At 36.0% G+C, this 14,947-nt stretch overlaps 1 protein-coding gene across 1 annotated transcript; it reads right to left on the bottom strand.

Annotated features, from left to right (window-relative positions):
• Positions 1–1,295: 1,295 nt before the first annotated feature.
• Positions 1,296–14,149, bottom strand: LOC140147958 (probable G-protein coupled receptor No18). The gene is given in 3 exon segments (XM_072169751.1): positions 1,296–2,365; positions 2,368–3,676; positions 13,934–14,149. Coding segments are annotated over 2 exon segments (1,182 nt in total). The 5' UTR covers positions 3,148–3,676; positions 13,934–14,149; the 3' UTR covers positions 1,296–1,963.
• Between the last annotated feature and the right edge of the window lie 798 nt (positions 14,150–14,947).

Here is a 14,947-nt window from a genome sequence, read left to right as displayed (position 1 = left end):
TTTATTCGCGTTTTCACTGTTACACCCAGGATTAGATGAAGAGATGAAAGAGAACGCATCCAATTTTTTTTCGGGTACATCCGGGATCGGGAAAACATGCATTGTATTATAAAGGTTGACGCCTCGTAATGCGTACTGGTTTTGTGGGTAGGTATTATATAGTGCGGAGGACGAAAGTGCGCTCTCACGCTTACAACCTTTCCGTCCAAACGTGAACAGTTCGAGTAAGTGCAACAGTTGCCCTGTGAACATTTGGCGATGTACACAAAGTATACTATTTATCTACACATGGTAGCTATTGTACTTACCCACTTCTGGCACTGAGCAGTCGGGTTGTTCTGTGCTTATGTGCATTTTTGATACACCCAGGAATTATCAAACGCACGTTATTACACTACGTCATACATTCAATCAACTTTATTTAAATTACAACAACATTAAACAAAAAAACAAGAGAAATGTTTGAGATGAGACAAAAGCTTAAATGTTTTCTCATCAATACTTATGTTTTTCCTTTGGCTGTGTAATAAAGAGAATATATTATACTAGCTGACAAAAATAAAACGATTTCCTTGATCATGTGAAAAAATAGCTGGTCTGAAGGGGATTAATTCAGTAGGAATTTGATTAAGCCATTCCATTTAAAATCCACACCCTCCCTGTGGAAGATTTTGGAAATATCTTCCGCAGAGGGAATATGAATGTCAAATGGAATGAACATATTAGCAGCTCCATTTGAAACACACCCTCCGTCAGTAAAAGATTCAGGTTGAATCTTTCTCAGAGAGTGTATGAAATTCAAATGGAGCTGCTTGATGTGTTTATTTCATTTGAAAGTCATACTCCCCCTGTGAAAGATATTTCCAAAATCTTCCACAGGGATAGCGTGGATTTTAAGTGGAATGGCCCCTATTATTATGTAAAAGGTTATACAACTGATTGTATTTGAATCCGGCCACCATATTTGGCATATATCAAAAAGCAATTGGTGCTTTCAAGGTTTGATGAAAAAATTCTCATTTTAATGCTTAACTTAACTTAAGACCAAACCCCATCTGACCACTTTCTTGTCTATTTTTATCCAGTGTACTGAATATCAGCACATACACCAAATACGCAGAGTATCGCTCACAGTTGTTTGATGTAATGTAAAACTTGTCTTTTTAAAGCAAAGTTGAACAATGATGGCGCTATTTATTATAAATATTGTTTGCATCTTTACAAGGGGTAGACACTTGTATATAGGTAAATTTATTAGAACATCAGAAAAATACTAGTGGCAAGGAAAGTTTCAAAAAACATTTCATTATAAAATGAATTGGTTATATTATATATTTGGCTACTTCAAACTCAAAATATATGTAAATAGCGCCCTCAATTTGCACACAAATGTACAGTTTATAGAATAAAAATTACGTAAATCTTACAAAGCTTTATAATTAATTATATGTGTTTTAGTGTGATAGCTGTTGGTATTGGCCAAGTCTAGAATTGAACATTTAGTATATAATGTTTTTTGTCAGAAAAATTGATAAATGATCACATCAAACAACCGTGCGCTAGCAATACAGCTGTTTATTTCATAGACAATTTTATTTTGTATTAACACAACAAGGGCACACACGTTTTCAGATTCCCACGATATTACAAATTAATTCCATTGTCATAATTGTTGTTTATCTGTTATTCTGAAGTATATTCAGTAATCCGTTTCAATAGCTAATCAAATTACAGTAATTCTGACAATATACTCTAATTGGTAGTCGTCCTGTTTTATTTAAGAAGGTGAACCCAACAGATTATGACCTTGTTATCATGTACGTTCGGTGGGAAATCTATACTAACCAAGCCCTAATAACTCAATTATAATGCACTTAAGTGTCACTTGGAGCGCTGTTTCTTCTTATACCTTGAAATATTGTAATAATCCAAATTGCAGCTGAATGTGTTCAATGCATTAGAACTAGTTTGGTAGAGCCTTCATTCCCAACTTTTTTTCCAGACATCTTTTTCGTCGATATTTGACGCACTTGCCAAACAATAGGTTGAAGAAAGCACTCCTGAAATCACCGTTAAATATAGTGTACACTATAGGGTTACATGCGCTGTTTACATACCCAATCCATGTAATAACAGCCTCCACACGCCTACCAGGGTGCTGACATGACTTACAAAACGGCATTATAACATACATGAGGAAAAATGGAAGCCAGCAAATTGTGAATGCTCCCAATATGATTCCAAGTGTTCGAGCAGCTCGACGCTCCTTTTTAAGATTGATCTTATAATGTTCTTTTCGTTTCTTACGTACAGCAGTCTCCATTTCACTAGGAATATCACTTGGATGATCTGGCATTATCACATTTAAAGCCAACCCGTTAGGTTCTCCATTCTCTGTTTTTTGTATCGGAATTGGGAGCCGAACCTTCTTTCCAGAATCCCGTTTTCTGCTGAATTTTTATCAATATCAAGTTGATAAAGAGGAGTGTGCATTTTAGCGCGTCTGCCACGTACACGTACAGCCCTATAGATTCTAAAATACACAACACTCATCACAATAAAAGGGATATAAAAAGAGGTAGAAGATGATAAAATAATGAAAGCTCGTTGTTGGGATAAAACGCACCTTTGCTGTTGAGAATTTGTCATTTCATCCCAGCCTAACAGAGGAGGTACAGATATCAATCCACTCAGAAGCCATACGAACGCGATTATGAAACAAATTCGTTTCTTTGTCCTTTTAGGTGTATATTTAACTGGATCTGTTATCGCCCAATAGCGGTCTAAGGCAATAGCACAAAGGTTTAAAATCGACGCCGTACATAGACATATATCTAACGTTCTCCACATATTACATAAAAAGTTTCCATGAGCCCAATAGCCTCTGATATAATAAGAGGCACTTAATGGCATAACTATCACAGCCACGGTTAAATCGGCAAATGCTAACGATACCAAGAAGTAGTTTTGCACTTGATGAAGTGATTTTTGTGTGTTATGTTTACACACGGCAAGAATCACAAGAACATTCCCAATTAAAGTCACGATAATCGCAACAGTCATCAGTATTCCGCAAATCAATTCTTCAATATATGAAATGTGCAGATCCACAAAGTTCTCGAAACTCAAATTCCGTGAAATATTCATGGTGATCAAAACACGATTTAAATTGTCAGTACTGTGGCTGTTGAACAAAAATTATTGTAACATCATCTAATTGCACAGTGCACAGGTCAGTTTTAGAAAAAAGGTACCAGTTTGTCCTCCCACCTTCATTAACAATGAATACTTTTCCTTTCTGGCGATGACCATTCATGTATGTGTAGTAGTCCAACACACTCATCAATATTCAATACACAAGGAAATTGAAAACTAGCTCTATAAAGCCATAAAGACATCATCAGCGAAAGCAAAATAGGTGACTTCTCTAAAGTTCACGTTATACCAGGTCCACCGTCTGTGCATCTCGCTCTCACTGCTGTATGTGTTTGGATGCAGCGTGATCTAATCAATTCATAGCGGTATTTTTGCGAGGGCTGCCAGATATCGGGAAGTCGGTGTTACTGTTTAGTCTTGCTGATTGTAGTCTGTTTACATAAACGTCAACCTCGGTGTCACGATTAATTTTCCTCAACGATTGTTGTGAATCGTCTAGGAATGTCCAAGTTAATATAATCTGTAAAATATAAAAAGAAAAAGTCAATAACTTCGGAATAATCTACGCAAATTTAAAAGTGATACATTGGCATGAAAATGCATTTTGAGAGTACAATAGAAATACGTAATACCTGAGAATAATAATCCAATATACGATATTATCATTCAGTAGACATGAATAACGACATTTCATTGGTTAATAGCGAAATAATATAACTCCGCATTGTTCAGTTTTGACATAATAACGACATTTCATTGGTTAATAGCCAAATAATATATTTCCATATCATTCAGTTTTCACATAATTACCGTACAATAGCCGTATTAATCAGCTCTTAATCAGCACCGGCAATCAGCGGTATTGTATTACGATTATTAGGATACATGCATTAGTTAATAGGCAAATAATATAATTCCGTATTGTTCAGTTTTCACATAATTACCATACAATAGCCGTATTAATCATCTAGCAGCTCTTAATCAACACAGGCAATCTGTGCTTTTGTATTACCCTTATTAGGATTATTATAGCGATACATACAAAAAGAATATTGATGTCTTCTCCGAGGCAAGACAGGAAGGAAATTGCGGATGGAATTGAAACTATAAATTAATACAATCGTGATCTGTGTAGGGGCAAAAGATACCAACTGCATCAGCTAGGAGACCCATTCGCTATGTCTTTAGGCATCGACATAACAGGTTTTTGTACTTTGCTCATTTCTATCTACAAACAAATCTTGGTCATGATAATGCAGAGAGCTAATTAAAGATTTATATAAACCACGTTAATGTTATTCCCCTCAGTATTTTTTATTGATCAGGAACAAATGAAGGTTGTGTTTGAGTAAGATTAATTAAAAGCTAAATTTAGATGTGTTTAATGCAGGGTTGGAATAAGATTATTAGTATGGGTTTTTTATTTGCATTTCATTAGAGAATGAATTTGCAGAAAACCTTCTGATAATTACAAACACTCGCTGAGCAGCAAGACCTTCCCTCTAAGCTTTTAATCCGATAAGCTGATTATCTATTTGTTTTCATGAATTGGAAGACATTCTTTGATGTATTACTGAGCTCAATCATCTGAAATTACTGGAGCGTGAGCCACCCAGGCTGGTGGTTCAGCATAGTATTTTATTAACAGAAGGTTTTCTCCCAATTCGTTTCCTAATGTATATTTCAATATCATTATCACCACATCAAAAAATATTACACAAAACATAACAATTTGGCTATTTCAGATGAAATCCATACACCGTCTATAGAAGACATGGCCTTTTGAATCCATTTGAAATCTACACACCCTGTGTGGCAGATTAAAATCTGCCACACAGGGTGTGTAGATTTCAAATGGATTCACCCATTCACTTAACCACATTTGAAATTCATGCTCCCTGTGTAATATCATTCATGAAGGATAAAGGTCATGTGATGAAAGATTAAGGTAATGTCTTCCACAGGGGTGTATGGATTCTAACAGTGGAATAGCCTAAATGATATCAAGGGTTTAATCAGCAGGCTATAAGGCCAGACACTACCTTAAATTAAAACTGAAAATACACGTAAAGAAAATCACACAAGAAAGACATATCATGGTGGCCAACTGGTAAAGGCGCTGGACTCATTACTGCCATGTTGTGGGTTCGAACCCCGTCAGGGCCAATATGTTGCGTCCTTGGACAAGATACTTTATCGTGCTTGTCCCACTCCACCCAGGTGTAAATTGGGAGCTGTTAGGTAGTATTAATACCGGCGCCGTTATTGTTGGCAGCCAAATGGTGTGATATCCTAGTGACAGCGAAATAAATGTAAAGCGCTTTGATATCAGTATAATTACGGATCTAAGGCGCTATATAAATGCCTACATTTTTACATTTATATTATGGTCCGAAGAAACTATAGTATTCACTATTTGGAAATAAGAATTTATTTAATTTGGGTTCTAACACATTATGTTACAAGCCTTTGAATTTATTATTATCCACAAAATTGCTTTGTATTGGACCAGAATTTGTTACTACCCGATCAAAACATTGTCGTTATATTTTAAAACCTTAGGCTAGTCATAATATTATCAAAAGAGATCCAGCAAACAATAGTATTGCAATGGCTCTATATGACTGAAAACATTTCAATAGTACGTCCTTTTAATGTATAATTTATAGATGATTGGAAAAGGACAGATGGAAATATATAAAACATAAAACAATTTTATATGACGGTTTCTTTTGAGCGTGGGTATCATTATGTTTCACTGGTCAGGTTGCCTGTTGTAATTGAAGAGACGAATCATTTTCCTTGTAGATCTCCATCCAGGTATTCTGTATAATAAAAAGAAGCGGTATTCTTGTTTTCGGTTTTATGAGGTGATGAATTTTCTTTGACATTTGAAGCTCACATGCACAATCGCAAGAATGCGATTGTGAAGATTATCATTCATCAGTGTACTTCGGTTATATTTATAAATGCGCTTTTATAAATACGCACGTGACACATGGAAACGACATACAAAGACCAGCAAGCGTGACCAAATTCTCATGCATTGACCAGAAAAAGAAAAGCATAGGAACTCTGTAGATAAATATCATCAAATATTAATTGAATTGCAAAACTATTACACACGTTGCAATTCCGAATTTGTAATGTTATCAAAGACAACATTTTAAAAGTATTTGACAACGGAAAAAATATAATCACAAAGTTGAACAAAATAGACAATTTTGCTGCACAATAGTCTCGTGTTGTTCCACCTTTACATTCAAATGTATAGGAAGACCACCCCGCTATGTAGAAGGTCACTTCGAGACTTACTATCTACAAGCTGTTGTGGCAGAGCGGAGGTGGTCACGTGCGTATTTATAAAAGCGCATTTATAAATATAATCGAAGTACACTGTTCATCCAGGTATTAATAACGAACTTATGCCGCTTTAACACCAGTTGGCTTGATGATGCATCCGTAAGTCCAATAGATCAGATTATAATTCGAAATTCATAATAATATAAGAATGGTTTTAAGAAAAGACTTATTCCTTCTACGAGTTCAGATGTCAGATAGCATCACAGCAATCAATATACAAAATGACTGTACTGTACTTGCCCCAGTGATCATATCAATACTGTCCTTGATGAAAGACTGATAGTGATACGCTTGAAATGTAAGTAGATATTCCAAATTCTCAGAAATATTATTCCTTTAGGGGAAAAAACCGATGATCGATGTGATCACGTTTTACACGTGAATATGAATATTATAAAATTCCAGAAAAAATGAGCCTTCGGCAAACTTGATTCAAACTCATTCGAGGGGTGTATTGGACACCATAAATGATGCACGATGATGAATAATAAATAAATTAATAAATGAACATGCGGTTAATGAATATATGAATAATAGTATTTATTAAATTAAATCAAATTCCTATTTAACGTTTTAAAGCATTATTCATTAGAGCATATCCCGGAGTAAATCCCATTTGAATGTGACTTTGAATGTGGCATTGATTGATTTGAGAATATCGTATATCTATAATTCGTGTTCCGAGAATTTTATATCACGTTCAACACGCTCCAAAATTATTAAATCTCTAACACTACGAAGGGTGGTTTTACCACCCCTCAATGTTTTTCATTCGGCGGAAAAAACCGCGTGTGTTTACGCCCAAACGACTTAAGCTAATCGCATATCAATCCTTTGCGCTTAAGCTTATCGTAGATCAACCCTTTGCGCTAATTTTAGTGATCCAATTGCTACCCCAGCACCTCACCTGGGGGTAGGACCCATCATCAAATATTACCAGGGGATTGGTAAGGCCCATCATATCGTTATGAATTCGGCAGAGTGACGAATCGAGAATTTTGAGCAAATTGAGTTTTTGTATGCTTATGATTATGTTTTAGGTTATCTTTTATTTCCACCAAAAATTAATGGTAAATCTTACTCACCGACGTAGTTATTGAAATTTTGATTTGGACGAATCGCGCCTAAGTGCGATAAATGAATTCGGCAGAGAGACGAATCGTATACTTAGCTGTACAAATCATGTTATTTTTGCTTTAAAATCCTCGAGTTTTTGCTAAATATTACAGGGATAACTACTAATTCCCCAAATCAAGAATGCGTGCTATGGTTTACACGTAGTTGAATGCGTATTCGACCTCTGTCTGCGCAGTGGTAGAGACATTTTGGATACAGCATAAAGCCGAATACCTGTTAAAACGCGTTTTGAGGGATATATCGATAATTTCAGAACATGCCAATATTGACAATAATTGGTATACATTCACTTCTATAATATACATTTCAAATGAGTGCTCACGAATGTTCTAAATTTTTAGAAGGACCAATGGAATGGTACCAAGATTTTCAAACGCCGTTTACTCAGAACAGCAATTTTGCGTATTCGACACTCTGCCGTGTTCATAACGATATTTTTCTGCAATCAAATCCATGATTTTCCTTTCCTCTTGTAATAATATTCCAAACAATATCGTGTTTTTACTTGGAAGTTATTTCCGTTCACATTTGTTTTTCTCATGTTCGTAGAATTTCTAGCCAAAAGTCAATTTTGCCTGTACTTTTTCACATCTAACCAGGGTGCGCATTATGACATCCTAGCAACATCATGTTTGTCCTTATTCACTGGATAGAGGAGACCATAGCTATACATTGGTACCAAATAAAGGTATATATAGTAGAAAATTAGGGGTGCAATAACCCCCTCTTCGTAGATTTTATTACAAAAAATAATTTATCTAACTCAGGCATTTTTAGTCAAATTTATCCCTGAAAATGATAAGAAACCACTATTATAACAAATATATGAAGTTTCATATCCATAATATTATTCCAAAAATAGACGCAAATGTGTACCTGGGCCTGAACAACTCCCCTGCCCTCAAAGTTGTACGGCCTACCCTACGTACCACAGATGAGGTGGTAAGGTCAACAATCTGTGTGATCAAATGAGCGCAAACAGCTTCAAAGGATGGTTGTTCCGTCCCGGAAGCTTGATTTCTTTCTGCAACCATAATGGGCCGTAATATATCACTAACCGCATAGTCCGAGGCAAGGTTCATTATTGTCAGGGTTAGGGTCTTAGGGTTAGGGTCTTAGGGTTAGGGTTAGGGTTAGGGGTTAGGGGTTAGGGGTTAGGGTTAGGGTTAGGGGTTATGTGTTAGGGTTCGGGTTTAGGGTTAAGGGTTAGGGTTAAGGTTAGGGTTAGGATTAGGATTATATACGTAATTATTAGTACTAATATACTAATATTAGTATATTGTGTGTATTGCGGCCCATTATGCTTGCAGAAAGAAATTACGCGTCCCGAAATGGTTGTACAATACGTGGAGCCGTGTGGCGATTTGAGCGTTTTACGGCGACAAGAAAGAATCCAGAGGGCGGGTTGTATCTACTTCCCTCTCGTCAGATTAGGGATAAGGGACCGGTAGCAACGTTTGCACAGTATGTTTTGTGTTACCTGGGAGCACATACGCGGAATGTCATTCTGACATCAATGATTCAGATTTTCGTGAAATTCGCGATATAATACAAAGTTTATGGCAAATTATTCAAAATTGGTATTTTTTATATTTTTTATATTTTTAAAACAGCCCTCGAAGTAAATTTTATAAATCTAATGATTTGAAAAGTTCGACCTTTTGTTTTAAAGATATACATTTCTCCACCAAAAGATATCAGGAGGATATTGCTCGTATTCAGAATGCAATTTGATGTGTCTGATGTGCTCTTAAGGCCCACAAAAATACTGTGCAAACGTTGCTCTCCGATCCCTTAAATATGAAATTTACACGTAAATAAAATAAATGTTGTCAATTTAATATCAAAATTGGTTCAAACGAAGAATTGTGAACAATATTGTTTGGATATTATTAATATTCATTAAATTAAAACAAATTGGAATAGCTGTGAATTACGTTTTATGGGTGACAATATTTCAGATTATAATCTCAAGTTCATAGTTATTAATACCTGGATGAATGATATTCTTCACAATTGTAAGTTTGAATAGAACGTTTATAATTATTGTGACCGTTCACGGCGAATGAGCCGTAAATTCCTCCACGGTCAACTTTGTTTTATTTCGTGTTTAAAAAATAAACATCATAAACTTAAAAATGGTATATCATTTGACTTCAAACGATATCCAGAAGCGAGGTTATGGTTTGTTAAACTTTGCTCCTTCAACAAAATTATAGCTTTTACGTTTTTACATGTGTCTCTTTTTCCACATTACTGGCAATAAATATCAAACAGTCATAATTGGCGGTCATTTCAAATCATCCCCAAGTCAACGAGGTTTAAGAAAGTTCTCTCATTGTTAATTGTTGGTTATGCATACCTGTACAAAATACAATGCCTGGTAACCCACCACTTGAACAGGATTTAGCAAAAGCAAACAAAGACCAGAGCTATTAAAAGTTCTATAGCCATCTAAGGTAGAAGCTTATTATCCACTTCAACAATAGGATTATTGATTAGTTTTGACGATCAAAGTGAGACAGATGTCGGGCCAGCTTAAGTTACCGATGAATACGACCTTCGTACACATTTTATACCGTAACTCAGAATACAATTTAGGGAATTTACGGCTCATTTGTGCTGCCGGGTCACAATTATGCATTGTTCATTGAAGAAAATATACAGCCTGTCTAAAATAAAACATATCTCGAGATTAAAACAAGCATATTGAACAGAACAAACGGCATTTGAGAGCTAAGACTACGCCCTTGACGTTGATGTAAGCATCATGTCACAACGGTATTTTTTAATTGCCAAAGAGGGCGCTTTTCACTTGCACAATTTGTTTTGAGACAGGCTGTATTGTGAATAATCTCTGTTACCTAATTCATAATCTGGGACCTTGATATTATCACGTTCAACACGTTTCAACATTAACAGATGAAATCTATTACTGAGATATCTGATGGGTTGAAGAAGAGGAGACTGGTATGATTAACATTCATTAATGTATCGCAGAAGATGTCTGTCCCGTCAAAAGCCCATACTAATTATCTGTGAAATATTTCATTTACACACATCTGTGAGACTGTTGACACAATTTGATGGATCTAACGTTCTATTTAAGTAACTAATTGACAAAGCTTTTGTAGTCGTACAATAATTGTTGTATTTTTTAAGTAAAACATGCAATAATAGCAATAACAAGGATATGGCGACATCAGGACTATTATGTTGAAACATATGTGTATGTTGATAATAAAAATTGTTATTGCGTGCGTACTGTTAGGACCTAAACATACCACACATGAGAAGCATTGACAGAATAGTGATGCATTTTAAGATCATCACTTTATCATGTTGCAACTGCTCGGTAAGTTAGCGCACTGATGATGTAGAACACTATATGCTGTCAAGCCTGTCATAGTAATGAAAAAAACTTGGGAAGTAAATTGTGATGTTGACAAACTGCCTCACGTACAACATTCAACTCATATATTCTCCTCATGGTGGCGACTGGGTCTTGCTGGAGTGCCTCAGCTATGTAATCATTTTGCGACTGTTTGAAATACCGTTTGTTGTATGCCAATGAAATTCTAATATGATACTTAAACGTATCTAGATTAAGTGCCCAGGGATTAAGTGTAATCAAGAATAACATAATAAGTAAGCGTTGAAAGCAAGATTCGGCGAGTTCTGAGCATTATAAAAGTGGATATCAGGCGGAATATTAATTGCACCTGTGTCCTAGTTTATGTTGAATTGCCTCAATATATGTCGCCCATTTGCTCCATTGTATCACAGTTAAAGCTACAGCTAATAATGATAAACCGATAAAAATAAGTAATTGCGCAGCGTTGGCATGGTTGGTTTTCCAGGATTGTCAATATTAGAGGAGCGCAGAGGCTAGAATTGGACATCATTTTTCTCAATTTTAGCTTAATTTCTTATGTTTTAGGGAGCGTGCCGGATTTTGGCGTATGTGGAGTCCGCCCTTACATCTTCATTCATTCTTAGATTTTTTCACTCAAAAACACTTAACATCTCACTTCATGTGGTTTTCAAGAAAAGAAAATGACTTTTGATCATCGAAAATAACTCTCATGAGCACATTGTATTATTCGAGCTTTAATTGTTGTTTTTCTTCAACATACAGAAGAATATCTCAGTAATAAAGCGAGGACAGCAAAGAGCTGCAAAGAGAGAAGTGTTGGAAAGGTGTTGGTCAGGCAATTATCATTCATATGTCTTCTCCAACTCATCCCGAGGTGTGATTGTTGGCTTTATTCTTGTGTATGATCATGATGGCCGGGCAAATGTTAAAAGGGTGACACTACAATTACCCAGTGTGCCCAAGTGTACCAAATTCAACTTGGGGCGGGACTTGGGGCCAGTGTTTAAGGATATGTGACGGCACTGTGGTGTCGGGTATAGTGTTGATTTAACTGGTATTAGCACCCATCAGTTTGGGTTAGGGGAAGGACTAACTAGGGTTTAATTTCTTACACTGAACATTCAGCCTGTGTAGTGCCTACAGCAAGCATTGCGGAATGTCAGATGTTCCATTAATAACGACACATGCATGTGTAAGGAGCAAGTTCAAAGATACATCTTCAATATTGATTTCTATATAAACACAACAATTCGTCAGCTGAGTGTAACGTCCTACGTGTTATGTTATTACTACGCACTTTTGACCCTCTTGAACTCAGCTAACGATTAATACTATATTATATCTTCGAGGTATCCCGCATTTAATATTAGCTAAAAAGACGAGTTATTCCATTCACTTCACCATTAATGCAGTCTTTCAAGTTATTTCATGTTCTTCATTGGCTTAGGAAGATTGTCACCAACAATTTTGGTGATCTATCCTGGGGGTGCCAGAGGGGGGGGTGTCAGGAAAAACACCCATTTTCCCGGTATCTGGTCATATTTGTTTTAATTCATCAGGAATTATTGGGGGCTGAGCCCCCGCAAGCTCCCGGTCCCTAAACCTATGTTCTTTCATAGCAGAGAAGACTCGACATCATCTTTGATCGCAGGAGTAGGCATTGTCGATATAATTCTACTATCACTTTGCTAAACAGATCTGCTCCCTCCGAACACACCATCAATGAACAATATTTACTTAGATATCATTTTGAATCATAGTAACAATTAGATAAAGTCAATATACACCAGGCACAAAAAGAAACTCGTCAGTTATATTCATCCTTGCTGTTCAATAACTTGATAATTTTGGATTATTCTGAAATATACATTTTGTTAATTGACCTTTTCTTTCTCATTTGACTCCCTGTTCGTGAACATTGAGCAAGTATTGACCAAGATATGCGCCTCCAAACTCTCAAACCCCAAAATGAAAAGTTGCAATTTTAACGATTCAATTGTGCCTGTTACACTGTTTGCTTTATTGATTGGCCCGTGGTGCTTGCGTGCAATACAACGATGCGTTCCCATTGAAAATCGTTGAAAATGCAACTTTTTGGGGTTTGAGGCTTTGGAGGCGCATATCTTGGTCAAATCTTGTTCGTTTTTCACGAACAGGGTGTCAAATGAGACAGCAAAGTCCAATTAACAAAATGTATATTTCAAAATAATCCACAATTATCAAGTTATTGAACAGCAAGGATGAATATAACTGACGAGTTTCTTTTTGTCCGGGCTTTTTGTGCCTGGTGTATACTGCCACATACACTGATCGTTTTAATCTGATTCCTCCTCTTTCAACACCCTTTTTAATGAACACTATGAGGAGCGGTTGGAGATTTAATGCAAGAGTATTTTATTGTTGGTTAAGTTTGCCAGAGTTTACCGCTTTCACCGGTAATCGGGTGACAGTTCCCGGGACAGTCCTCCTGAAATTATGATCACGACGATCTTTTGAAACTCAAACTGTGTTATTTTTATTTGAGAGCTAGACCTTCAATAATGTTTGTAACGGACAAACATACCTTTAAAGGAATTACTTTTTAAGCACAATATAGTAAAGTGGCTGTGTCTCCAAGACAATAAATAGAAGGAAATGTTAAAAAAAATTGCACTTACAAGCTCAAATTTTGTTTCAAGGACCATGTCTATGTGTATTGCCATAGCAATATCACATGACCATCTCATGAACGACATAATAATTACTCTCAGTCCTACCACACATCGCAATTAATTGATCAAGATACTTTGTACCACACTTTAATGTCATTAATATCATTTAAATTTTGTATCAACACGTTTTTACTGACATTTTAATAATTAATGATTAACTAGAGTAAAAACTAGGAAGAACAAGACTTACCTGCTCATTCGGTTGTCACGTATTTTCAAAAGCAGAATCAACAGCAGAATGATATTAAGATCACAGACTAGATGGGTACTTGTCTGGTTTGCGTGTCACAGCTACTGATGATGATATGCCAGCACCAGACGAGATGCCAAGAGCTATTTTTCTAAAATGCAAAAATAATGTTTGTTCAACGGTCAATATACAACTAGTGAGGTTTTTTTGCGATGACTTGTGAATTATGTTGTTAACCGAGATATGCGCGCGCTTCAACATCTCATGGTTGGAATTCACATCCGGTTAAGTCAATATATACCAATTATACTCGCTGCTCCTAAGTGACCAGTAGCTATTAGTTACATACACTATATTTTGACAACATATACCTTGCCAAACTAAACTCGTGCTTAGGGCATAGATCCACGATAAAGTGTGTAAAGAGGTACACTGTTCGTCTTAGCTCTTCTTGAAGTGCCTTTAAGCCATTTAATAGCATCATCATATAAAGTCAAATAGAAAACAAAGGTGCACGTTAAAATTATAGACCAAGCAGTCCACGACTATTGGTCAAAATAAAATAAAGATCGGAATGTTTAAATTAAGAGTTTGTTATTCCGCTTTATATAGGATGTTGATCCCAGTATTAATCAAATGTTAGCGTAACATTCATCCGGATTGTCATAATTTTCTTACAACTTTATAATTAAAGCAGAACGTTGTATTGTTACAAATTAGGCAAAATAGTAGTCTCGTTGACATATTCTTGCATCGTCGCAGTAGCCTCGTGCTCGTTGAGAAAGTGGTGCGTTACAACATGTAACTGTCACTACGGGTATATTAACTATACATGTAGTGGCGATGTATTGGGGTCAAGAGAATTTGCTTTTTACTACCCCTCAGTGAACAATTATTGTTTAAATATCTCTGAAGGAGCAAGTTTTTCAATACCCCTCAAAGAGCACTTTTTTACACGTCGGTGAACTTTATTTTTATTATCCACAAAATTGTTTTATATTGGACAAGAATTTC

Source organism: Amphiura filiformis, chromosome 3 (assembly GCF_039555335.1).
Source record: "Amphiura filiformis chromosome 3, Afil_fr2py, whole genome shotgun sequence".
Taxonomy (NCBI): domain Eukaryota; kingdom Metazoa; phylum Echinodermata; class Ophiuroidea; order Amphilepidida; family Amphiuridae; genus Amphiura; species Amphiura filiformis.
The sequence above is the reverse complement of the archived record's forward strand: the minus strand, read 5'-3'. Positions and strand labels throughout refer to the sequence as shown.